Source organism: Cebus imitator, unplaced genomic scaffold (assembly GCF_001604975.1).
Source record: "Cebus imitator isolate Cc_AM_T3 unplaced genomic scaffold, Cebus_imitator-1.0 Scaffold205, whole genome shotgun sequence".
NCBI lineage: Eukaryota > Metazoa > Chordata > Mammalia > Primates > Cebidae > Cebus > Cebus imitator.
The window spans coordinates 144108-171277 of NW_016107520.1; the positions used below are offsets into that span (position 1 = coordinate 144108).

The window sequence follows — 27170 nt, forward strand, 5'->3', positions numbered from 1 at the left end:
GGGCCCGCGCCTCCCCTCCCCCACCACGGCCCCTGGCCCCCCAGCCCGGGCTCTCGAAGACCAGCCTGCGCTCCTGGCGCCCTCATGTCTTCACTGGACTCCCCGCGCCGGTTGACTTGGTGTCTCGCTCGGATCTCCAGGCAAAACCTCAGCTCCCGCGGCAGCATCAGACAAGCCCATCTCGTGCTCCCAGGCAGTGCGCCCCGAGGAGGCGCAAAGCTCTGCAGCTGCCGCTGAGCCGCCCGCAGCGCCCCGGGCCCGCGCTGCCCCAGCCAAGAGCGCGGCGCGCGCAGCCCTGTCACCCACGGACCCAAAGCAGCGGCAGCTGCTCGGACCTCGGCTTCTGGGGGTGTGGGGAGCCGGCGGGAGAGTTGTCGGCAGCCCTCGCCCTCTTCGCTGCGGCGGCGGCGGGACTCTCGGCCGTCGCCTCCAGCGCTCCCTCGCTGCCCCGCGCGACCCCAGGATTGCGAACTCTTGGCCCGGACCTGCTGGGAGGGACTCCGTGCTCCAGCCATCGGCCCGGATGGGTCTCCTGGCTGGGACTTGGGCCACCTGGAGTTAATGTCCAACCTGGGGTCTGCGGAGACCCGATCCGAGGTAAGCAGGGGAGCGGGATGGGCTGGAGGGAGCGGTTGGTGCCTGCGTTGCGGGCAGGAACCGCTGGCTGAAGGGCGCCCTAGTCAGAGGGGTGCGTCTGGACCCCAGAGCAAGCGGTGAGAGTAGAAAGTGGAAAGACTAGAGGGAGACTAAGCTATGCGAGGAGAGAGAAAAGTGGAACCGGAGAGACTGGCCTTTGGGAGGGGCAGGTTGTCTTTTCCACGTGGGCAAAGATCTGTGAAGCCCCAGATGCCCCTGAACCCCAGAATGCCCAAGAGGCGCAGTTTCCTTCCCTGACTTGGCGAGGCGCTCTTCCGTTAAGTCCCAGAATGATGCATGGCTTGGATCATAATTCGAACCCACCGCCGCCGAAGTGTCCTCTCTGGACCGGCAGATCTTATCATTGCCAAGAATGCAACTTACCATTGAGCTTGTTTTGATCTGTTCCAAGGAAAAGCGCAGGCCCCGGGAGGGACTGCTGCAAAGGTGCTGAGAACCTAAAAATGGAGGGCTCACCTCCTCCAGGCGAGGTCTGGCAAAGCTACATTCCTCACCCTGCTGCCAGCACTTTCCTAACGCCCCCCCACCCAAACTAACCATCCCGGTCGAGGTTAGGAGAGGGGCTTTCTTGGCAGTCCTGGGCTCAAATCTCTGTCTCGAACAGATTCTTGAGACTCCACTAGGCCATTGAAGTTATTATTTTAATGATCCCTTTTTCTCCTGCACTCCGTGCCGCCTTCCAATAACACCCCGCCACCACCGCCACTGCTTTACACCACCTCCGGGCTAATTCCGCGCTGTTGGTTTATTTCTGGCCGCAAGGAAGAAAAACGAACCCTCTTCGGGCTGGAAACGGACTTTCGCGGGTTCCCCCGCGCCTCTTGGCGCCCAGCTAGTTTCGGCTTTGGTAGAATCCGCCGGCAGGACCGGTGTGCGTGTCCCGGGGGCTACCCATCCCTGAGCTCCTGCCGCTTTTGCTCAGAGGCGGGGACAAAGGCAAATCCTCCGGCCCCTGCTGCGGAGATGTTAAGATGAAATACTTAAGCCTATATTCCAAATACTGATCAACCGCTGGACTCTTTCTCAGTATTTGGAATATACGCTTAAGTATTTCAAGGAAGAGGTGTTTCTTCCAGCCTCACTCACGCACCCGGTCCCGCAAAGCAGTCAACATGGGAGCCCAGCCGCCTCCACCAAACCCTGTTTTGCTGCGTCTTCGCTTTGGCAGGAAAGGTGGAGCGTTTTCAACAAGTGACAAGTGTCCGATGTCTCGGAAGTCGGCCATGCCCCTAGTCCACTCCCGCTAGCAACTCGGGTGCTCTCGGACCTGGAACACGGCCCTTAGACAGACCCCCCTCCCCAGTTTGCCTGCGAGAAGTGTCCCAAATTCTTTTTCCTTTCCTCATCTTGGGCCCCGCAGCTATGGGTGATAAAGGGGAGAATAAGTCCTCTGTCAGTCAAGAACACGAAGAATAGTTAAGAAAAGCAATAGATCTTCCAGCAATTTCTGTCTCTACCTCCCCCCTCCAAAAAAAAAACTCGAGGTTATAGCAAACCCGTCTCCTCGCCCCACCGCCTCCTTTTCTCTCTCTGAGACCTGGATCTTGAAGGCAAAGCCCAAACAAACCTCCCAGCCTGCCAGGCACAAGAAGGTGCGGGGGCACTGACGGCGGGAGCGCTCCCCCTGGCGAAGCTGTCACAGTGACGCGGGGAAGGGGTGGGGGATGGTCTGAAAGCAGGTTGCCAAGAAACGCGCTCAGGTGAAGTAGGGAGGAAAACCAGCAAGAATGGAGGGGTGGGAGCCTGAAAAGCAAAGATGACCATTAGGACCTCCACAGGTTCCCGGGCTAATCGGACTTCGGGAGGCTTGTAGAGGGAGTGGTGGTTCTCCAGTTTTATAACTAAAAGATAACACAGCCTCCGGGCCGCGTGGGCGCGACACAGCTCAGACGGTTTCTGGTGCCCCCTGCTGCCGGGAACTCAGAAGCGCCTCACAAGGAGCAGCTACTTTGCTAGCACTCCTGTGACTTTCCTGGGCGCCTTGCCTCCCCAGGCCTGGGGACCCACCAGGTGCCAGCGCCCGCAGCCCGCTGCTTTTGCTCTGCCGGGACGTGGTTGTCTTGGACCCACAGGGGGACCAGCCTGCCAGGCCCGAGAAACGGTCCGGGGTCCCCTGGCGGAGTAGTGCTCAAGTCACTTTAGGAGCAGAGCCTGGTTCTCGCACGTGGCGGGGGTGAAGCAGTTCGCGCTGTGGGCAAAGGCCGTGTTTGAGGAGAAACGCGCCGGGCAGATACAAATGTGTTTGGGGAAAGCGACAGACAAACTGAGAAGCCGCGGGGTGGAGTCCACAAGGACTCCGAGAAAAACGTCCTAGCAGACGCTGTGTGTGCCGAGTCCCCAGAACCTCCCCCCTTTTCCCCCACTCAGCAAATGCCGGGAACTAAAGAGCAGCTCTGACTAGAGCGGGTCCCGGCGGCGCTCAGGGGGAAGAATGCGCCCTCCTTGTCCGTGGGGAAGAGGGAGAGCTCGATAAGGGCGCCGGCTGCGCTCCGCCGAGGGCGGGAACGGCTGCCGGGAGCCTCCTCTGGCGAGGCAGGGAGTTTTCCACTGTGTTGTCTTTTGCCAGCTTCGCCACACTTCTAATTGAGGATCTCCACGTCCAATTTAAAAAGCCGTCGGTCGGCCAAGCAGGAAAAAAGGGAAAACCCTCTTAAGACGGAAGGGAAATCTGGTGCCTCCGTGGCTTCCTGCTGGCGGGCACAATAATTTGGAATGGCGTGTTAACCCCGCGCCTCCCTGCTCCCCCGGACCACCAGCCATTTCGCACGCACCCAAGAGCTGGCACCAGCCGGTGACTGGGGAGGGCGGCTCTCGTTCCCCGGGTCCTAGCTGCCAAAGCGCCTTTCTTTGCTCATTTTGCACTGCCTTGTGCAGTTTTCCTGTGTCTGAACGTCGCGATCCAGAGCCTAGCTTTTCCCCGAGTTTGCAAACCAGTCCGCGAGACAAGAGGCGCTCGGTGCTGCAGGTCGCTAGGAGTTTCTAGTCCCTACACCCTCCCAGCCCAACAGCTGCAGGACGAACAAACAGACACCCAGGGGATGAAAAACGCATTGGTCTCTGCAGCAGTGGGAGGTTGGCGGCCGAATTAAAGGCTTCCTCGGGTTGACTGCACTGGTACAGGGGATGGGGTTCCGTGTAGAGATGAGGACTGGACACTGGAAGGGAGGAGGGGTGCCTGTGAACTAATAGCCAGGAATGACATTGAGGTTTTTGCATTTATCTGGTTTTTGCATTTCCCTCCTGCATAGAAAAAAATCGAGTTTTCCTAACAATCCGTTTTATGGGGCGGGTCAGGGGGAGGGGATAATGGACTGCACGAATCTCGTAGATTCCGCAGGAGAAGAGTCTCTCTAGTCACTAGTCCCCTGGAGACTGGAACCCTGGCATTAGGAAGGCACTGGATAACACTGCACCCCAAGATGCCTCCGTCCTCCCCCATTTCCTTATTGGCTGGAACTCCTCCCAGAATTTACAGCGTCTTTTTCTCACCCACCCCCAGCTGCGTGGCCCCACTTTGTAGGGGTGTGAGGATTGAGAAGCCAAACAGCTGAAAAGAGCTGAACCCCACCTCCAACCCCCACCCCCACTCAGCGCCGTACCACTGTCTAGGCCTTCCTCTGCCAGAGGACCTCCAAAGCGTCCCGGACTGGGTAGAGTCGTCCAGGAGTGACTCCTCTGGGAGGGGAAGTGATTAGGGCCAGAATCTCTCAAAGGTGCAAAAATCCAATCAAGAAAGGGTTTTCAGGCATATCACGGAGGATTAAAGCTTTAAAGACAAATTCAGTCTTTGCCTAACAGCAATGGTAAAGCATTTATTGAGCTCTTACTACATGTTCCGCTTTCATGCGTGATTTAATGTTCATAACCTTAAGAGGTGGGACGAGTATTTTAAATCGAGTCAGTGCTTCGGGAAGTTAAGTAACTTAACCGAGCTATTCCCATACAGCCCCAAAGTCTCCAAGTCCCTCCTAACTTCTTGCTCTGGCAACAGAATACCTATTTAGGTGGGAAGAATGAAGAGTGGGCGGCAGGCGGGGTAAGTGGTGCCCCCAAGCCTGGCCTCTACTAGCCGGAAGGCGGTTTGGGACCGGAGGCAGGGGGTGTGCTTGATTGTATTCCCAAAGAGAAAGTCTGGTCCTTGCTAGGGTCGAGGGCTGGTTCCGCGCCCATAGGAGCTCCCAGGACAAGAAGGGGAGGTCTCTGGTTGGGGTGGAAGACTCAGGGTGGGAACTACCCGATTGCCCCCCAGGAATGGGAGATGTTGCGCACCAGTAGAGGGGACTGGACAGGCTTCGTGGTGGTGGTGGGGATGAGGGGTTAACTGGAGGGGACAGCAGCCCTGCTTGAAACTCTGACCCCAAGAGTCAGAGTGGAGAAGGGCAGCTGCAACCTGAACCGGGAGTGCGAGCTGCTCCTGGGGCGCACTCAGGAGGGAGAAGCGAACTGGGGACTCGCAAGGAGGGCGGGAGTGCCCTGGGAGCCGCTGGCCGGCTGCGGTGCCGGAGGAGGGCGGTGACGAGGTTGGAGGGGGGCGCAGGGACCCGCGGAGAGCCCAGGCTTAACGAGCATTCTGTGGTTCTCTCCCCCACCTCCCGCCTGCCCGCGCAGGTGCCGCCGCCGGACGGGACTCTAAGATGAAGTTATGGGATGTCGTGGCTGTCTGCCTGGTGCTGCTCCACACCGCGTCCGCCTTCCCGCTGCCCGCCGGTAAGAGGCCTCTCGAGGCGCCCGCCGAAGACCGCTCCCTCGGCCGCCGCCGCGCGCCCTTCGCGCTGAGCAGTGACTGTAAGAACTATTCCCTCCCCGCGGGGGGCCGCTGGCGGACCCCCTCGCACCCCTACCCGTCTTCCGCACGCACCCCAAGCCAGCCCGATGGCTGTGTAGCCTCCCGACCCATGGGCAAGGGGTGCTAGTGCTGAAGCCCCCAGGGCCTTGCCTGAAAGCGACACGGGCTGGTTTGCCCATCGCAGAGGGGATAGAGGTTTTATGCTGCCCCTTTAGCATTCCGATGAACAACTTTCCTCCCCACCAGCACCACCAGCTCAGAAACACACAGCTGTCCCCTTTTCTATTTCCTCATCTATACACACGCCCAGTTTTTCTTTCTTCCAAAGCCCTTTATCTATGTGACTGTGCCTGGCTATGCTTAATTCTGAAAACTATTGCACTTTCATCCTAAACTGGGCCTGCAAGCCGAGAGGCCGGCTTTTCACTAAAGCAAGCCGGAGGCAGAGAAAACACAGAAGGGCCTACATTTCCAGAACAAGCGTCTGGGTAGTGTCAGATCTGTTCAGAAAAGTTCCGGTTCTAGAAAGACTTAACCATAAATAGTGCTGGCTGGGACTAGGGACAAAGACTGTAGTTCATTCCACATGTGACAATGCTAACTCTTAAGAAAAAAAAAAAAAAAGCCAGGTTATTCTTATTAGAAATTAAGTCTGTGATTTACCTCTCAAAAACTAACATGTTTTAGAAGCAAGTCAGTTAGGGAACATCGGCTGTGATGTGATATCATTTTCCCTCCATTCCTCAGAAGTTTATTACACGAAGTTAGAGATGCTATATTACAGGTGATAGAGGCTGTTGTGGAGGCATAATGTCAACAAAGGTAGCAACAGAAAATTTCATAACCCCAAAATAAAGAAAAAATGAGTTGTATGTGACTAGGATACCACCCTGGCCACTGTTCCCTGCCCACCCCCACCGTCACCCCCACCCCCAGAATTATCCCTTTTGCGCTTGAAACTTACTGTGGTCACAACCACAGTAATAATCCTGGAACAATCAGCTGTGTGCTGATCCCCCAAACCCATTGGCCTTGGGCTACAAAACAACCCAGTAAATGCAATGTGCTTATTTTATGCTTAATTATAGCAACAAAAGCATCTTCTTCCACAAATCCCAAGAAAGACAGAAAGTGGATTTTTTTATAAGGCAAATTAAGACTTCAAAAGTAAGTTAGGGAACATGGTTGATCCTTTGAAACTAAAGTGCCTGTTCCAAGAATGTCTGTCAATTAACTGTGTAAACCTATTTTAAAGGCTTTTATTTCCATCACAAATTTCATGTATATAAATATTTCTCCAGCAGAAACTTAAAAATGCCCCATTGGACCAGGTCTTCCGAAACTGGCTATTCATTCACTCAAACGGCCTAGACAAGAGGGACAGGAACACAGTGGCAGATAATAGTTCTCTAACCCGGACATTGCCAAGAGAAAAATGACTGTGCCTGATTACAAGCTGATTAATTCATGGAGGTTTAATTGCCATTATTAGTGTCCTGTTTAACTAGGCTCATTTAATACTGGCTCTGGCTCCTGGCTCAGTTTTCAACTAACTCTGTGTGACTTTCGGGCAAGTTACTTTCGAGCTCAATGAATACTCTGTAACTGTACCATGAAGAGAGGCCTTTCTGCTCCACAATGCCAGCGGCTATGAGATTTGCCCCTTGGCCTTTATGCTCCTGTCACAAAGTCCTTTGGTAAGAGTCTCCTAGGAAGAGATTGGAGTCACCTAGGGAACTTTAAAGAATACTGATGCTAGGTCTCACCCCAGGAAATTCTGATTTACTTGATTTGGGGTATAGCCCAGGCACCTGAGTTTTTAGGTGTTCCCCAGATGAGTCTAATGTACAGCCAGACTTGAATCACTATGGACTGATAATACCCAAGAAAATCTGTGGCTCATATAAGGTACAGTCACAAAGCAAACGAGTTAGCACAGATTGTGGGGGTGAGGGCATGCTGTGGGGAAGAGGGATTGCTTCCCTTTTCCAGAACTGATGCTATGTCATCAATGAACAAGATTCTCACTATTTACATTTGAACGACAGAACACACCCTATTGTGTTTTGTCTATGGAAAGACCCAATAGATCCTAGAGGAAACCAGAAAAAGAAATGTTACCAAAGAGAAACTGAGCTGCATTCTAAGCCAAACTGACTCTTTTCCAGGTATGTTTCATTCAGTAGCAAGCTGTCAGCGCAGGGAAGGCAAAATAATGACAGTATGCAGACTTTGAACACTCAACCAGTGTCAACACGCCCCTGTCACAGTGCTGACATTTATATCCTGCACTGTACACAGTGCAACTGGTTAAGGCTTATGTAAAAAAACATTGTCACCACATTTCACTAAAAAATAGAAAGTATCATAAATTCTGATTCCTCTAGTTCCCTCCAAATGCTTGTAACTTAATGATTGAGCAAAAGAGCTTTCATGCCACATTAACAGTCATTCTGTGCTTTTCACGGGAGGACCGGAATATACACAGTTTGCACACTCACTTTTGAGATTGTATATGTCCTGCTGGTTCCAGTTTAAATGAAACATTCAGAATTCTATTCCTAATATGATCTGTGTGAGATAACCAAATAGAATTCATAATTGGCCAATGGGCTTGCCTAGAGGCTGGCTGTAAAGCAAATGGCTCACGGCTACCGCCTGTAGCAACTTCTAGCCTATATAAACTCAAGGACTTGTGATTTGACTTTTGGGGCACCTAAGACGTTTCTTTTTGGCTATCTCTGTTCATTTATTTTGCTTTTTGCCACTATCGTGTCCAAAGGGCGATTAGAGTAGGCATGAGGAATCTGCAAGGTGAAACTTGCAAATGTCATAGCATTTTCAAGCTGAAAGAAAACCTCTCTAGTCCTGAAACCTAAAGAGGCAAAGCAGTTCTTCTAGAGTGTGCCACAGTTCCATAATCGCTGGAAACCCTGAAGCTGGGACCAGAGTTTCCCTCAAACAACTGAAATGCACTTTATATGGGAAGGGAAGGATACTTTATATGGGAGGAAGGTCTTGAACTAATGGCTTAGACAATGGTTCACAAGGTTGTCGAAATTTATTGAAAGTTAGTTCATCATAGTCATATTCCCTATCTCAACTCTAAATGTATTTCATAAGTAAAAGCATAAAATGCATGTAGTTTTAAAAAATTGCATCTAAATGCATACATCCATTCACCAGTTACATGTATGCCTGTCTGTGCCAGGCACTGTCCTAGGTGCTAGGGATACCTTGATACACCAAGTAAACAAAAGTCTCTGCCCTCACAGAACATACCTTCGAGTAAGTGTACATGTATGGTGGTTTGAAAAATCCAGCATGAAGAAACCTCAGTCCAGTAAGGTGGGCTTAACTTTTTGTGCAACTGGAAACCAACTGAAATGACCTTGAGCACCATTAAGTTGTAATTACAAGTAATTTCCAATTTAGTGTAATATATGGGATTATAGTCTACCAGTTTGTTAGCAGGTCACAAAATTTCCTATAGAAACAAGTTTTTAAATTAAGCTATCAGGTTTTCAGGGTAGCCACAAAAACCTATGTAAACTGTGATATAACTGAACTGTCATTCACAATATTTGAAGTGAGAGTCTCTGCCCTGGGGGCCACATCCCATAATCTGCAAAAGGAGGGAATAGAACAAGAAATCAGGTAGGTTCAGCAAGCAAGAGCTCAAGGTAATACATTCAGACCAGACTAGGATTTGGACCCCAGCCTTGCCACTAAACTGAGATGTTGAGCTGTTACTTAACCAATCCCTTAAGCTTCAGTTTTCTTTCCTGTAAAATAGTCATAACAGTAAACCTGTCTCATGGGTTGATGTGAGGGTTAAGTTAGATATTGCTTTGTAAACCCTCTGCTCCATAAATAGGGATCATAGTTGTCATTTGCCACCCTCCTACTTGCAACAGCCCCTCCCTGGGCACCCAGTGAATTCCCTTCTTCCGCTGTGACATCTGCCAGGATGCTGCTCTAAATGGTGGGATTTCAGCAGCACAACAGCCTACGGGGAGTGAGAGAAATGCAGCTCTTGTGGGCAGGCTATTTTGGGCCTCACTGTTGGTTGGTCAGCACGTAGGCAGGCCAGGCTTGCCTGGGATCGTGCCCCTGGGTCAGATGCCCCTGGCTCTTCCAAGGTTTCACAGCTCCATTTCTTCCCCACTTTCCAAACTCACGCATTTCCTATGGAATTTTTCTCACCAGACTCCCATGGTTATGTTAGGGAAACCTCTTCCGTTATGGTAAGGAGGGAGCTAAGGTAGGGTAGGCTCTTTCTATGTAAGTGATAAGAGGATTGTGAGTTGGAGGCTACCTATGTGGAGATGGAGCGTTTCTGTTGTAAATGATCCCAGCTGGACATTTAATTTAAGATGTTTCATAACCCCAGCATAAAAAACGTTTAGTAAACTCTGAGACCATCACCTCTATAGAACTAAGGAAGCTTCTAGTACAACAAGCTGGGTAAATGTTAAGCTTTCAAATCTAATGCCATGAAATACAGAATTTAGAATAAACGAACACCATCTATCTATTATGTCTTATTGCTTACGGACTGTATGAATTAACAATACTATAACCGAGTAACTACCTAAGCTGGAAAGGAGCTCTGCCACTTAGGAAGGGTCTCTTGGAATAAAGAAATTGCACATCAGACTCTTATAGAAGGCACTGATCTTTTACTTGAGATCTGAAACCGACATTCTCACTCTAGCCCCAGCCTGGAAACCTATTTCAAACTATTACTGTGTCTAGAAATCTATTTAAGGCTTAAATTGATTTGGCCAGTCTTAGGACCTTAGGCTGACCCAGGGCGTAAGCAATATACTCAACAGGTTCTACCTCAACTGATGTAAAAATTAAAGCTCCCTGATATTTTCCCCTCCTAACATCTCTTTGATCTTTGTTTATTTATCACTCATGGCCCATAGCACCTTCATTTGATTAAAATACTTGTTCTTTCTTTAATTACTTGAGCTCAAATAGGAAACAAATATTAAATATCTTTCATGTACTAGGTGCTGTGTGGCCTCAAAAAAGCTAAATTTCTAAATAAAGTTGCTTGTGATATAGTTGTAAACTATTGTTAGGTGAATGGGCAGACAGCTGGATGCGTGGATAGAATGTCAGTCAGATAGATATGTTTATTGTGAAGGGTTTAGGTGAGCTGTACGCATGCATGGTGAACATTCCTAGCAGTGAGGTCACTGGGATTTGGGGATCATAGCAGGGACGACTTCAAGGAGGAGGGAGGATTTGACCTGGTACTTGAAAGATGGTTGTTGGGAAAAGAAGGTAAAAGGAAAGGGGGACATTCCATACTAGGGAGCAGCATGGGAAAATTTGTGACCATCATGGGGGGAAAGGACAGACCAGTCTCCAAGTTCTAGAAAGAGGTGCTAAGAAGTGGTGGGAAATTGACAATGCCTTGGTAGGTGATGCTATAAAATTCAGGAAAAGGTGTTAGCTCTGCTTCTAATAGCAGTGGGGCACCCATAGAGCAGGCAGGTAACAGCAAGGGGATTTTGCTTCAAAGCTGTCTTGAAGCAGAAGTTACCTAAATAACCAGACTGCTTTTGAGTGGAGCCTTGGGCATAAGCATGTCTTTTATTTTGAGGTATTGTGCTCTTATTTTTAACAATCTTCTAGGCATAGGCACAATGGAATCAAACTATTAGCCCCAAGTAAGTGAATAGTTGCAAATAAACACTTAATTTTAAAGCTAATGACATAGCACCTTTTAACTATCCACATGATTAACACAGTTCTTGTCCTGAAATCAAGTAAGTTTGAGCTCTGCAATACAAGAGGAGATTCTATTATCCCCATTTTACAGGTGAAGAAAAGAGACCTAGGGAGTTGTTCCAGGTCACAAACTTGGTAAGTGGTGAAGCCAGAATTGAAACCTCAGCCTTTTGGTCTGAAAGCCAATATTTCTTGACTTTACTCATACAAGCATGCATATTAATGGATTAAGAAAATGCAGACATTTGGCTTGCTTAAAAATGCACTCACTAACTCTGAAACAAAGATTTCCAGGAAAATTAAACAAGCAAGCGAAGAGAAAGGAGAAGCAGAGACTATTAAATTTCCTTTAGCCCCTTTTTAAATTTCCATTTGGGCTGTGGTAAGCTTAAGCAAGTATTATTAATGACTACTTCAAAGTCCAGATCAGGACATTTGAAGAAGAGAAACATGAATTTCTCTAAGTATTCCTATAATATTGATGCTTTTTGCAATGAGAGAAGCCTCCCTAATTCTGCAACAAAGCAAGGTCTTCTCAAGTGTTTGGTAGGCAGACAGCATTCGGGAAGCCTTGTGGGAGACTAGTTCTCAAATCACTCCCATTCTGCCCAGCGAGGGGGGGGATGGCATCCACATGAAAACCTGGCATGACTGCACTAGTGCCAGAGCGATGGCCTCAGTGGGAATAGGAGTATGCATAAGCAGACTTGGGTCACCCCTGGGAAACAACAGGCTAGCTCAGTAAAGGCAAAGCCCACTTTTGCATGACGTTAATAACATCATTGAAGTAGAAAAGTATGGTTTTAAAACAATACGGCCTTCCAATTTTTTTGCCTGCAAACCTGCAAATAAGAATGTTAAAAAAGGATTACCTACTTTGAAGCTTTCTAAAATTTTTTATCACGAGTTTAAATGGTTATACCAGATGTCATTGCTAACCCTTTTGGGAACTGTATATATGCTTTAAATATTCTTTTAGCAAAACTTTTGCACCTGCACATGTAGCTTATTCAATTCGTGGAAAATGATCAAACTAATCAGCCCACATCAGTTGGCTTTTTGGTCAGAAAAGGTCTGACTTTATTTTCAGTTCAAATATTCATGTTAATATATACCCCATGACAACTCTCACACTTCTGAATCCCAGTTGTAAGGTAAAGAGATGGACAGGTGAACGGTCAGACAAGCAGAGAAAGCAATGAGGCTTCCCAAAGGGCCTGGCCAGGAGGAAATAGGGAGCAACTTGCTTCAGGATTTCTTGGTTTATTCATAAAGTTTTCTCCTGTTGCAAATGTTTGTAGTACAGTGAACATCCATACACACTTCACGAAGATTGACTTCTTTTTCAACATTTTACCTCGTTTTTTCTGAACCATTTGAGCATTTGTTACGAACATCAGAACGTTAAATACTTCAATATGTATCTTCTAAGAACAAGGACAATGTCTTATATAGGCACAGTTCAGTTATCAGTCTCAGGAAATTTAACATGGATGTAATACTATTATCCAATAGATAGTTCATGTTCATATGTCCCCATTTGTAGCCATTATGTCCTTTACATTTTGGTTTTTTTTTTTTAAACCCAGGACCATAAATTGCATTTGACTGTCTGGTATCTTTATACATCTTTAATCTAAAATGATTCCCAAGCCTTTTTTTTTCCCATGACATGGACATTTGTGAAAAGTCTGGGCTCTTTCACCAGCTGTTTCCCACACTGCCCTTCAGTTTGGATCTGATTACTTCCACATGATTAAATGTAGGTAAACATCCTTGGAATGTCATGTTCTTGACACTGTGTCCTCACATCAGCAGGTGCCCAATATCAGTTTGTCTCAAGGAGCCATTCATGCGTGAATGCCTTTGTATGGCACCTGAAGGTGTTTATCCCTGGGACAGGCCCCACAGTAGAATGGCAAGATGGATGAGAAGCTCACCGTCTCTCAGTAAGGTCGAAGGGGGATTGGTAAAGTGGATGTGGGCAAGGAGAACCGCAGCAGGAGCATCTCCAGGCAGCCCAGACATTTTAGGACATGGCACATGTGGAAATTAGGAAATGGACATGGATTCTCTCTCAACCACCCATAGACACTGCAGAAAGTCTTCATGTGCCCCCAGAGGGCCAGGCACCTCAGTTTGAAGACACTGCTCTAAGCCATGGTGCATACAAAGATATCACTCATGGGCTTGGGGTGTGCTGACATTTGCATGTTTAGTTGTCAGGCATTTTGATGAACACAGAAGAGCTCACACAGCCTCTCAAGATGGGCCTGTGGCTTCTGCCCACAACCCACCATGCTAAGGGCTCCAGGCCCTGCACAGAGGTCTCTCCTCTGTAGAACATGCTAGACTAAGTAGGGACCAGTGTCTGGATCCCCTTTCACGCAATCTTGCTTTGTCTAGAGACTGTAGAGTTGACTGTGTTGCTGCCTTCTGTGTAAACATTGCTGAAGGAGGGTCCCAGATGTGACAACCATATTGGCTTACATTAGGCACCATTTATGAAATGCATTCTGTGGACCAGGAACTGAGCTTGAATTTTTTCTTATGTTATCATATTAATTTGACCTGAAGGAAAACTTGTGACTAGCCCCGTTTGAAAGGGGAAATTGAGACTTACAGGGTTAGCAACTTAGCCAGGGTCTGGACACAGGGCAGCCCGAGTCCAGCACTTACACTTGTCGCCACTGCACAAGATCACTTCCTGCCAGCCCAGGATGCTCAGATGTCACTCTTCTGACTCCATCAAAAAGTCATTAAGGAAAAAAAATCAGGGAATGCGTTTAGCAGATAAAGTTGTTTTATAATGATAACCATATCTCATTACCTATAGAGTCTTTGAGATTCCCATAAATTCACTCACCAGGGGTAGAAATTCCCTCCTAGTATCTGACCACAGGAATCTATCAAACCTTAGTCCTTCCTTCTTGTTCAAATCACTGAGACCCTTACATGCCTTTTACCCACTGCTCAGTGGGTCCTCTGGGAAGGGCTGACGGACGGACACTGAGTGCAGAATCCAGCGGGGTCCTGCAGCCTCTCAGGCTGAGGGCAGGGCTTCGCTGAAAGAAGAAAGGAGAGACACCCCCGCAACCACCTGCCTCTGATAACACCACAGGGATGATTTGCCCTCGTGGCTTTTTGTGCACTTAATTTTACCAGGTAACTTTCTTACCCTTCCCTGTTAAGTTTTTTAGAAGGGCAGTAGCAGAACTCCTGGTGTGTGCTCGTTAGCTTGGGGTGTTTATTACTGACTGTGGAGTGCTTTTAGCTCACACCAGGTGTTCGTGGATTAGCTAACAAATGAACACCCTGTTGGGTGTTTTTCTGACTTAAAAGCGAACAGTGGACACTTTCCACCCAGGGGGACCATGCTGTATCACTGTAAAATCATTAGCATAACTATGATAAAAGCATGGACCCCATACATAGAAATCAGAGCAAGATGATCAGAACCTGAGTAACAAAAGGAATTTACTGTCTGTCTCTCCCTGAGTGGGGTTTTCTGGCTATTTGTATTCATGGAGTAATTTTCAGTCCATTTATTACAAATTTTCTTAGTTGAGTTGTAGGATAACAGCTTAGGATACAGTACAACTAGTATGTGCAGTGTCATTCAGAGTGGATGGAGATGGTAAATAAGATGGCATTTTGATGGGCAAAGTGGCTTTTCAGAGTATACCCATAGCTCCTTTTTCTGTAAAGTGTTTTGCATTCTGGTTGGTCTTTTTCTTCTGCCTTGAGAGAATCCAGAAATGCTTTTTAAAACAACAAAACACTGGTGGTTTTACAAAGCAAATACTTTTCAAATAAACTGATGTCATGCCTTACTGTCAACAAACCACTGGTCCTGAAGAGAATGCACTGGTAGCTCTGGAAATGGTTGCAGTGACTTAGTAAATTGCCTCAGCTGGTGATTAATTTTAGGAAAATAGATGCTGTGGACACTTCTGAAAGTTAACCCAAGAGCAGCCTATGATCAGGACAGTCTACCAAACACTAGATGAATTCTGCGTCCAAAATAGGAAAGCAAGGAAGGTCATTACATAACATAAGATGCATCAGCATTCAGTGCTTAGTGATCTATGGGCTTTTTAAAAAAAAGTAGTTCAAATAAGTGACAAAGTCATCACTTTGAAATAGAAGCAGATGACAAAACTTTACAGAAGTTTTTCAGAGAACTGGAACATTCTCATGAACTCACATTTAGAGTCCATTCTCATGGACTGCACATTTTTGAGGTCCCTGGAGGTCCAATAAGAACAAGTGTTGATAGCCCACAGATGGGCTTCCAGGAGAAACTGCTTGACTCTCCTGATCCATTTTGTACCACTTGCAGGGGGCGATTCTAGCCTTGGAGTCATAAGGCAGGTATGACGTAAGCATACTGGAAGCGGCAAAAACAGGAATGAATACAATTGAGATGTGATGAGAATGGAAAATTGAGTGTTTGACTTGTGGGTGATGGAGACTGAACGAACCATAGCATGTGGCTGTAGTGTATCCTCTCCAGGGTCATGGGGCCCTTCTCTATTTTTACAGATGGAAACTGATGTTTAAGAATGCCTCACAGTAGAATCTGGATGTCTTCAGATGCAGATACAGGGTCCTTTCTACATATCTTTTACCTCTGTTAAATAGGGCACAGGAAAATGACTTGGTGATTTAGAGAGGGTTGATGACAATCATTTCAAATGTAGCCAAGACATTGAGCCAAGAGATAAACTGAAGAGGTTGAGTACTGCAAAGTTTTTAAATACCTCCTGTGGGGTTTCATGGGATGCCTGATGGTAGTGGCTGAGCTGAATGCTGCTGGGGCGTCAACCAGAGGTGGTCTTCTCCCCGACAGAGGTGACCGAAAAACTCACATCTGGCCACACTTTCCAGCCAAAGCTTAGACTATCCTCATCTTAGCATTTTGGAGCTGGAAGAGGCCCCAGAGAGCATTGAGCTGACCTCAGAAGGGTTAAGTGATTACTTCCAAGGTCACAGGGCTGATCAGGGACTGACACAGGACTGGAATCCAGGCCTCTGTTCTCTCCAGCTCTGCAGCAAGAGCCTGGTCATTTGGTGCCAGCGTGAGTTGGAGGAGCTTCCGGAGATGGGGCCTCTCTGTCTGGATCTGCTGCCGTGCTGGCTGCAGCTTTTCCTGTTTTAACTGGGAAATTGCCAGAGCTGCCTTAGTGTGACATGAAAGAACCAGGACATGGGAGAGATGCCCCTGAATGGCATGGCTTTTCCTTTTTCGGAGACAATTTACTATATTCTGTGGCCCATGGCAGCCTAACTTTAAGATCTACTTAGTGTACCTGAGTTCATACTGGATTTTTCAACAGAAAGTATATTTCTCGCTTCCTGTGCTGAACTGGTAAATGTGTATAGATGAAACCAACATGTCTTGCACTTGTTTCACAATAAATTCCCATATGCCACAAGACTTGAAATGCTCCATGGTAGTAGAGTTTTAAATTAAAAACAAAAAGACAACGAGTTTGAGCTTTGAAACGGAACCACGAAGTCCACATTTACTAGTCCCATGGCCTTCACCAAATATTTGTCTTCTCTGAGCCTCAGCTTCCTGAGCTGTAAAGTGGAGATAGTATTCAATTTAGCCTTGAAGGGATATTGTCAGTTTAAAGTCAAGGTGTGAAAGTAGGCAGTATTCCACTTTTATGTTGGTAATGTTTTTAAGTGCTTCAAGGAAGCTCTTACATAAGGTATAGCCTGATGAAATTTTGTCATATGAGAAGTTTTACAGGTTAGACTCAGCCGTGTAGTAATGATATTCTTGTAATGGTATCCCAGCATTAGTGAAAGAAAATCATGTTTGTATCTTATAGAAAGATAAAAATAACTTATTCTAAAACAATGACATTCATTGGGACTCTTCTTGAGAAGTTATATCAATTTTAAGTTGATCTTTTCTTCTCATGTAAGTATGTATGGGTGTGTCTCTGTGTGTAGACACGTATGTATGAGTGCATGTGTGTATGTGTTTATAGACAGAGAGAGAGCGATCTATATTTTTTAATATAGAGCAATTTGGCCTATAGAGCAATTTGCACTTTACCCACAGTACAGGTAAGCAAAGAATACCAGATTAAATGTCTCCCACCATTAGGGGGTTTTTCATTTTCCTCCTGTCTGAAGACAGCCTTTCGTGGGAAGCTTTACATGTCAGGATGGATGGCACCGCACCTTGGCAGCCCCAGATGCAGTATCCTGTGGCCTCATGCTCCACATCTTGCCCCATCCCAGAACTGGGCCCCACCATCTGGGCACTGGTTCCTGATGTACCTCTCACCTGTGTGGTCTTGGCTCAGGCAACAGATCACCCCTATAAGCCCCATTAGCCCTCACCCTTCCAGTCACAGAAGCTGGACAGTTTCCAGTGAAATAGCAAGAATATTCTCCCTAGAGCAAGAAACCCCTGAGCCTTCTCTCTGGGGCCTCTTCATCAGGCAAGCCCAGCTCTTGCAGATCTTAAGCCTGGCCTGAAGGACCTCCCCTCCTGGACAGGAGCACTGTCGGTACTGGAGTCAGGCCCCCTGTCTCCTGGGTCCCTCTGAGCCTCAGAGACCTTCCCTCCACCCTCTAGATAAGGAGTTGTGTCCTTACCACTTTGTTCCTCATAGACAACCTTGTGCCACCTCCCTCTCAGGCCCACAGGTTGAAAACTTCAGATGAAAGTCAGCTTAGACTTCCTGCCTGGCCAGGCTGAGGAGGGGGCAACAGCTACAAGTATAAAAATGATCCTCTGATTAAAAGATAATTAACCTGTACTATTTTTAGACAAATCTGACATTTTAAGAAAAGACTTTGTCCTATAATGCCAGCTTAACCAATATAACATTTTGAATTATGTAATTTTGAGTTCAGCTATTACAGGAAGGACCTGGACCCCTCACCATTGTTCCTATAAAAACTCAGTTGGCTTTACAAAATAGTCACCATCTCAGTTCTTTGTTCCTGAGGTGACATTACTGGATTTTTTCCCCATAATCGAGGGCACCAAAGTCTTTGCAGTGAACAGTTTGTTCCCAGAGTGGTGCCCCAGTACAAGGTTTCGTTTGTTTAAGTAACACTGTTTATACAAAGAACACATCAAAGTTAAAATATTTTAAATAGAATAATGCCAAAATATTTAGTTGCACTCTGAAGGATAGCTTAAATGCATTTGAGCATTTTGGATTTCCAAAAACTTTATCTTTTAGATGGACATGTTTTCCAAGATAGATCCTCCAAGCAGGTCTGGGAAATGAGCAAGGATTTGACCTATTTTTTTTTTAATGATGCTTTTCTTTTGTGGTTTGCAAATATTTCACTATTAAAGTTAATAAATGAGGGTCATTTTGTATCTGACATTCTGCCAAGCCTTTTATAGGATAAAGACAGAGATGCACCAGTAAGTCTTAATTCAGGGAACAAATCCAAACTCAAACCCCTCTTCTTTTCCCTCAGCTCAGTGAATTCCTGGAAGATGGAGGCAGCTGTGGGCATCTCAGCTCATCACCAGGAGTTTCCTGCCTGGGCTGGGTGACAGGACTCTGCAGAATAATTAAGGACAGGCTCAGTGAAGTTGCCTAGCACCCTCTGCAGAGGAATATGGCTCCTAATGCCCCCAAGTGCCTCACAACCATAAATTGAGGCTGGCTCTAAGAATGAACTCATTTAATTAAAAGAGGCAGGCCTATTTGCCCTGTGGTTTGAAAAATACAATGCCCTTTCCTGGCTTTCAGAATTCATATCCATGTAAACTTTTCAGCATAAATATTTGTCGTTTGTTCTATTTTTCATGAATTTGAATGGGAGCAAAAACCTTGAGCTTAATAAGAGTTGTTTATGGCCTGAACTTGAGGCTTAAATATTTCCACATTAGCAACAAAGTGTGAGGGAGATTTTCTATCAAAGGAAGTAGTTTTCATTAGCCATATGCCAGAAAGCCTTTTTTTAAGAACAAAATATAGACTTTATTTTTTAGAGCAGTTTTAGATTGACAGTAAAATTGAGAGGAAGGCAGAGTTCCCATATACTCCCTACCCTTATACATGTATCACCTCCTCCACTGTCAACATCTCCCACCAGAATGGTACATTTATTACGACTGATGAACCTACATTGACATATCGTTTTCACTGAAAGTCCATAGTTGACATTGGGGCTCACTCTTGGTACTATACATGCCATGGATTTGGACAAATTTGCTATGATGTGTATTCACTATCTACCTGAAATTCAAATATAACCAGACTGTCTGTATTTTACCTGGCAAAGAAAGCCTGTGACAGAGCCATGCAGTCAAAATGTCTTAAAAAGGGAGGAAAAATGTTTTTCAAGATCTTTCAAGTATTGAGGGCTAAAAGCGAACTATAAGTGCTGATTCAAATCCTTATTATTACTCTAGTAATATGAATTATGTAACATATAGATTAATAAGTCTCTAAGCCTGTATAATTTGAACTTCTGTGACTCTAATGTTTTCCCATTAGCTTATATTAAAATTTCAGTAAGTTTTTTACCCTCATTTCTGATTGATCTTCAGTTGATTGTTAATCGATCTTAACTTTCTATATGCCCAGGTTCCTAAATTAATGGCCTACTTAAAATTATTGAATAGAGCCCATGATGTGAGTCCTTTTGTAAAACAAGTCTTTTTTTTTTAATTTGAAGGCCCTTCTGTATAGATAGATATATTAGGATTAATCACTCCTATATTAATCATTAGCCACATGCCTAAGATTGATCACTCCTAATATATCTATCTTATAAGTTCTGATTTCTATGTAAGCATTTTTTTTGAAAGTGGGCACATCTGCATTTATTTCCTCTTTAATAGCTTATTATTGAAAGAAATCACCAATAGCAAAAGCAGCTCATTGTTTTAAAAACAAGTCATCAGTTTCTGTCAAAGTAATTTAAAGTTGTTGTTTTGTTTTGTTTTGTTTTGTTTTGTTTTGTTTTGTTTTGTTTTGAAAGAAAACTTCCTAAAGGAAGTCCAGTGATAAAGCAGTCCAAAGGAAAGGACAAATTAAAAGTACTCTTGGCCAAGCGTGGTGACTCATGCCTGTAATCCAAGCACTTTGGGAGACTGAGGTGGGTGGATCACCTGAGGTCAGGAGTTTGAGACCAGCCTGGCCAACAAGGTGAAACCCCATCTCTACTGAAAATACAAAAATCAGCTGGGTGTTGGGACAGGCACCTGTAATCCCACCTACTCAGGAGGCTGAGGCAGGAGAATTGCTTGAACCCTGGAGGTGAAGGTTGCAGTGAGCTGAAATCACACTGCTGCACTCCAGCCTGGGTGACAGAGTGAGACTCCGTCTTAAAAAAAAAAGTACTCTCTCGGGCTCCCTTAAGAAAGTATTACTCAGGGAACAGAGCTCTTTGGGAGACCCAGGGGAGGTAGGCACTGAGAGTTACTGCTACGGCGAAGCTGCAGAAAGCTGAGGAGGAAAGGCAGTTTGGAGACAGTTCTTCAGCTCTCTGGTGGGCAGTGACTGTGCCACTCAGAGCAGAGTAGCTTTCCTGAGTGATGTGGGCTGTTTATTTTGGAGCATTTTATTTCATAATGAAGCAGCTCTCAGCAGAAGTCCCAGTGTCCCCTTGAAAAATTAAGAACTTTCTTTCCCCCTAGTAAAATAACCTGACTCATTCAGCCAGCAGTTACCTCGAGGGCCTACTGAAGCACTTGGAGATCCATCAGTGAACAAGCGGGACAGACAGAGTTCCTGCCTCTTGGAGTTGACATTCTTTTGGAAAGACAGACTGTAAATAACAAGCCTAAGAAATCAGTTAGATGGTGTATTAGAATGTAGCAAGAATTATGATGGAGCGGGAGGCACAGGGCAGAGGTATCTGGATTAGGGGTTGGGAAAGGATCTTGTTTTAAACAGGGAGGCCAGGGTGGGACTTGTGGACAGTGACATTTGAGCAAAGACTTGAAGGAGATGTGGGAGTGGCCACAGGGTTCTCCAGGGGAACAGGGTTCAGGAGGAGAGGGGACAGCCAGCATAAAGGCCCTGAGTTCCTGACTGTTAGAGCTGTAGTTCTCGAGGGATGGTGCTGCCCCTAGGGGACATTTGCAATATCCAGAGATACCTTGATCTGTCATGACTAGGATGAGGTTGCTACGAGCATTGTATTAGTCCATTTTCTTACTGCTATGAAGAAATATCTGATACTGGGTAATTTATAAAGGAAAGAGGCTTAATGGACTTACAGTTCCACATGGCTGGGGAGGCCTCACAATCATGCAGAAGGCAAAGGAGGAGCAAAGTCACATCTTACATGGTTGCAGACAAGAGGGCATGGGCAGGAAGGGGAACTGTCCTTTATAAAACCATCAGATCTTGTGAGACTTATTCACTATCACAGAACAGCACAGGGAAAACCTGATCCCATGATTCAATTACCCTCTCATGACATGTAGGGATAATAATGGGAGCTACAATTCAAGATGAGATTTGGGTGGGGACATGGCAAAACCGTATCAGGCCTCTCCTGGGTGGAGATGCTGCCAAACATCCTACAGTGCAGAGGACAGCCTCCCACGATGAAGAATGACCCAGCCCAAAAGGTCAGTGGTGCTGACACTGAGCCCCGTGTTTGAGGAACAGTAAGGAAGCCAGGGTAGCTAGAAGAGAGTGAATAAGAGGAGAAACAGGAGAGGAGGTTTGAGGTAATAAAGGCTGGAGGAGAGGGGCGGCCAGGTCAGGCAGGGCCTTTAAGGCCAGTGTGGATTTGAGCTTTTCCTTCAAGAGTAATGGGGAGCCACTGTAAGGTTTTGAGCTTTGAGCAAGGGGATTATGATCTGCATTTAAAGTATCCCTCTGTGTGCTGGGTGGAAAATAGATCAAAGGTGGGTAAGGGTAGAATGAAGGAGACCAGTTCAGGGGCCACTGCTGTTATCTAGGCAAGAGGTGACAGGGCTTCAGCCAGTGTGGAAACAGCTTTGTGACTTCTGTACAGCTGATCCAGCCAATGCTAAATTTCAGATAGCAACTAGGCTTTCTAGGGATTCCAATCGCCAGTCTTTTCATTATTATACATCATATGTTTTCTATATTACACACACACACACACACACACACACACACACACACACACACGTGGTTAAGTTGCCTTTGCTAGATTTTGTTCTATAGGAAGGGATACCTGATATATTTTAACAATTAAATAGGTTAGGTTTATGACAAAACAATTTGACATGGGTTAGACATAATGTAACCTTTTTATGCTTTAACTCAATCTTGGCAAAAAACATTTACTCTTGCTGACAACTCTTCTGTGGTATATTTCTCTAAGCAACTTACAATCCTAAACATAAATGACCTGAAAAATGAGGTGAGGGGGGCATAAAAGGCCTAATACCTAAGAAAAGGTGTTTGAATTGTTTTCCCCCACCCATTTAGAAATTTATTACATTGTTCCATTAGTTACTTTTCTCTTCTTACTTGATCTACCAAAACAAACGCTGAAATGGGGCAGAAAGCACCAAAAGACTGCTGATTCATACTTTTACCAAAGGTCTCAGACATCTCACTGTCCCCTCATCCTTTCTCCATGTGATCTCTCTAATGAGCCTCTTGTCCTGCTTGCAGCCAGACAGTGGGAGCCCAGTGACAGCCTGCAGCAGAGGCTGGACTTCACCCCTGGGGGCAGGACTGCTCTGTCCACGAACAGCATCTCATTTCATTTATTGCTCTGATGCACAAATGCCACTGTACTCTATCACTGGGCTTTGGGGCTTTTTTTTTTAAGTCATGCTGTTCAAAGGAAGCAGTAAATTAGTCTCTTTGTTAGTAAAGTATAAACTGTTTTCCTGTTCCTTAATGATTTTTAAGGAAGTTTTAAACTATAGTTGCATTCCTGAGCTCTTCATTTCTTCTGTCAGAATGGTTCTTGTCCACTCAGCCACGCAGGATCAAAGCAAGTTTGAGGGACAAGCACTCAGTATTCCAGATGAAAGTAGTCATATTAGAAGACCTTACTTTTTTCACCCTTTCAGACAGTGTCTCTCAAAGTTTGGTGTGAGGATCTTTGACATTAGAATTCCTTGGGGCTTGTTGGAAATGCAGATTCCATGGCCTCTCCCCAAACCAAATGACTCATCATCTCCAAAGGTAAGGCCAAGAATCTGCATTGCAGTCAATATCCAGGGTATTTTCCTGCACACTCACATTTGAGAACCACTATTCTAGGTTGTGTGACTAGGCAAGAAAAATGGCCCTAGAGGATTGGCCAGCTCACGGCGACCTCTGTATGGATTTGTTAAAAACAGTGGATGTTATTCAAATGAAAACTACACTTCTAAGGATTTGTTTTCTTTGAGGAAGTATGTCACCACCACATTAGTCTCCTCTTCCAGCTAAATCATTTTTGCCTCTGTTCTTGGGGATTACAGTGGTCCCATAGGTTAACCGGTTGATAGTTTTGCTGTGGGTCCAATCTTTGCTGACTTTAGGGGGGCACTTTGATCTTGAAGACGGCTTGAAATGATCATTTTGTCTCATGTACCATTTTTTCTCTTCTTGTTGAACAGCAAATATGCCAGAGGATTATCCTGATCAGTTCGATGATGTCATGGATTTTATTCAAGCCACCATTAAAAGACTGAAAAGGTCACCAGATAAACAAATGGCAGAGCTTTCTAGAAGAGAGCGAAATCGGGAAGCTGCAGCTGCCAACCCAGAATATTCCAAAGGAAAAGGTCAGAAAGGCCACAGGGGCAAAAACCGGGGTTGTGTCTTAACTGCAATACATTTAAATGTCACTGACTTGGGTTTGGGCTACGAAACCAAGGAGGCACTGATTTTTAGGTACTGCAGCGGCTCCTGCGATGCAGCTGAGACAACGTACGACAAAATATTAAAAAACTTATCCAGAAATAAAAAGCTGGTGAGTAACAAAGTAGGGAAGGCATGTTGCAGACCCATCGCCTTTGATGATAACCTGTCATTTTTAGATGATAACCTGGTTTACCATATTCTAAGAAAGCATTCCGCTAAAAGGTGTGGATGTATCTGACTCCGGCTCCAGAGACTGCTGTGTATTGCATTCCTGCTACAGTGCAAAGAAAGGGACCAAGGTTCCCAGGAAATGTTTGCCCAGAATGGAAGATGAGGACCAAGGAGGCAGAGGAGGAGGAAGAAGAGGAAGAGAAGGAGGAGGAGGAAGGCAGCCATCATGGGAGCCGGGTGAGGAAATCCAGCTACAAACAACTGGACAGGAGAGAAAGAAAACAGCCCTCTGGATTCTCCAGGATGGCAGCCGATGTCACTAGAAGCTCAGGGCTGATGTTCCTGGTTGGCTGTTACCACCGTTCCAGCTGATACAGTCCACCATCAACCGATCACCGGTGTGGTCGCGGATGCACTTGAAGAACCAAACCAGTGTATCTCCTGTGGTTTGTTTTCATGTGTTCGAAGACACCAGGGGAACAGGAATCCTGGTGTCATTCCTTGTCATTACGTTTTACTGCTGAAATTAAGAGAGGTTTATTTTTCTGTCACTCAGTGGAGACATACCATGGAAAGGAGAGGAAAAAAAAAAAAACAAAGATACATGAGATAATTTGAAAGTCAAGGCCTGAGGTTTACTACAACCAGCATTTTTGCCAACGGTTGGTGATTGATTTCCATCACGGCGTGTGGGGTGGGAAGAAGTTGGCTAGGAATCAAAAAGGCTGTGCTCATGATTAAACACAAACCTGAAGGTATTTCCTTTATGTCCTTGGAAACAGGAAATGAGTTGTGGTTTTCAGCAGCATTCTTGTAGCAGAGAAGCGGGGAAGGCCCCCAGCTGCCCCCTGGCAGGGAGAGCCCCCCTGGCCTGTTGGTTTACAGAGAGACAGACGGTACATACCCAGCCCCGTTGATGTGTGGTCACCAGTGACCGGAGAAGCTACTCGATGCAATGCATCTGTTTCAGATACAGAAACATAGAGAAGATATTTATTGAGATTTAAGTTATTGTTATTTATTATCGTTCACTAATGAGTTTCTCTTTTTTCCCTTATTTATTAAAATTTCTTTTCAAAGGTGCCAAAGTATATGTGCTCGCAAAATGCAAAGAAAGGTGACAAAAGGAAATTTGAATTGGAAACAAGGGTCCATGCTTTTCAAAGTATTAAAAAGTTTTTTGCTAGTTAAAAATCACTTACTTTACCTTTTCAGGAAAATTTCTTATTCACTTCCCCCCAGATTTCAGCATTTTCCCCAATTTTTATTTGTGGAGCATCTTGGGCAGGCCCCCTTTCCTGGAGCAGCATGCAGAGACCAATGGCACTTGGCTTTATTTCTTCCTTGCTCCATCACGGAACAGAAATGTCGTGGGCTCCACTTCCTGTTGTATTTAAGCTCTTGGTCCCCTCCACATATATCTATCTATACTATGCATAACCATGTGTAGAAAAGGTTCAATTCCCTTTAGTAGGTAGTCCTGGATTTAATGCTGACCTAAAAGTAATGTCAACAGTGCTGTCAGGTAGCTACCATTTTACCAACTCCCTCCATCCCTGCCCACCCACCACCCTCCTGAGAATATGCCGCTGCCCAGTGCAGCCCAGGAGACACAGGGGCCTTCCACAGATAGGGTCTGCCAGGTCCTATACAACTCCTGGGCTGTCATCGAGGGTCAACAGTTGCTGCTCCTATATACCTGAGCACCTGACAGCTCACTGGAGAGCAGATGGCTGAGAAGGGTGCTGAGGAAGCTATGTCTGGGCCAGCCATAGCCACACACATGGAGCCTCATGCTTAAGAATGTGCTGCCTTTAAATGAAGGAGGTTGGGGCCAGTATGGCAGCTCACACCCATAATCCCAACACTGTGGAAAGCCAAGGTTGGAGGATCTCTTGAACCCAGGAGTTTGAGACCAGCTTGGGCAACATAGGGAGACCCTGTCTCTACAAAAAATTTAAAAAGCCAGGCATGCTGGTGCACACCTGTGGTCCCAGCTACTCAGGATTCTGAAGAAGGAAGATCACTTGAGTCTAGGAGGTCAAGGCTGCAGTGAGCTGTGATCATGCCACTGCACTCCAGCCTGAGTGACAGCCTGGTACCCTGTCTCAAAAAAAAAAAAAAAGAAAGAAAGAAAGAAAAAGAGGTTAGAAGGGGAGGAAGCATGGGGTGGGAACAGCCACCACCTCTGTGTCCTAGATTGTGAATTTGCAGCTGACACACTAAGCCCTGTATTAGAGCTTGTTATACATTTCATAAAGGATTTTCATCAAGGAGATGATCTATCACTACCTTAGTGGCTACTAGCCACAAAACTATGACAGATTTAGCAATTAAATGAGCTACTGTCCTCCATCAAGTAATCAGGTTAATTTTACAAAATAACAAGAAGGAGCAGTTACCAGACATCCCATCCACTCCCCCCAAAATGCCCAAATTCATCATGATTCTGCCCTTTTCTGTCCTTTCTGCTCCCCATGCCCTCCTGGGACATGGAGGAAAGGCCTTCCCTCTCACCCTCCCTTGGGATCTTGCTGAAAGTCAGACTGCTAGAAACAGTGACAAACCCCAGCCATCCAGGCACTCATGGAGTGCAATTTGGATGTGGCCCCGGAGACATCTGTCCCTTTCAGAGATCCCTGGCAGGTGCAGTGGTTGCTGTTCCCAGGCTTCAACCTCAGTGATCCCCACCCCGGCTCCCCATGGAAAGTCCCTGCCCAGAAAAGCTGTAGGATCCAATGGGTGTTGACAGCTCGTACCCGGCATCACCTACACACCACAAGCAGGTTTTAGTGGAAGCAAATTGCTCCACCAAATCCACAAAAGGGTAAAGTTTGTGATTTTTCTTTATCATTGTGATCACCATCTGATACAGTAAGGAGTGCACTTGTTTGGAAGTTCTGACTTCTCTGATCTGTCTTGGTCGTTTGTGTTATACAACCAAAGTTCTCTACAGACTTTATTTTTGTACAATATCATTTTGTAACTTTTTACAAATAAAAACCCATTTCTATCGC

At 46.0% G+C, this 27170-nt stretch overlaps 1 protein-coding gene across 5 annotated transcripts; it reads left to right on the forward strand.

The window, feature by feature from the left end:
- Nucleotides 1–62: 62 nt before the first annotated feature.
- Nucleotides 63–27170, forward strand: GDNF (glial cell derived neurotrophic factor). 5 transcript variants are annotated; one of them, XM_017548230.2, is made up of 3 exons: nt 63–597; nt 5266–5442; nt 23736–27170. In XM_017548230.2, the coding sequence occupies exons 2-3, from the start codon at nt 5292–5294 to the stop codon at nt 24218–24220; spliced, it is 636 nt and encodes a 211-aa protein (XP_017403719.1). In that variant the 5' UTR covers nt 63–597; nt 5266–5291; the 3' UTR covers nt 24221–27170. The 5 variants fall into 5 exon arrangements, with proteins under 5 accessions (XP_017403719.1, XP_017403720.1, XP_037601530.1 ...); XM_017548231.2 differs by having other exon boundaries at nt 269–597; nt 5266–5364; XM_037745602.1 differs by lacking the exon at nt 63–597 and adding an exon at nt 4289–4460.

Bases quoted from the DNA above. Each gene is read 5' to 3' on its own strand.
- GDNF (XM_017548230.2), top strand. From the start codon at position 5,292: ATGAAGTTATGGGATGTCGTGGCTGTCTGCCTGGTGCTGCTCCACACC. The intron at 5,443-23,735 runs GTAAGAACTATT...CTTGTTGAACAG, and splicing joins CTTCGCGCTGAGCAGTGACT to CAAATATGCCAGAGGATTAT.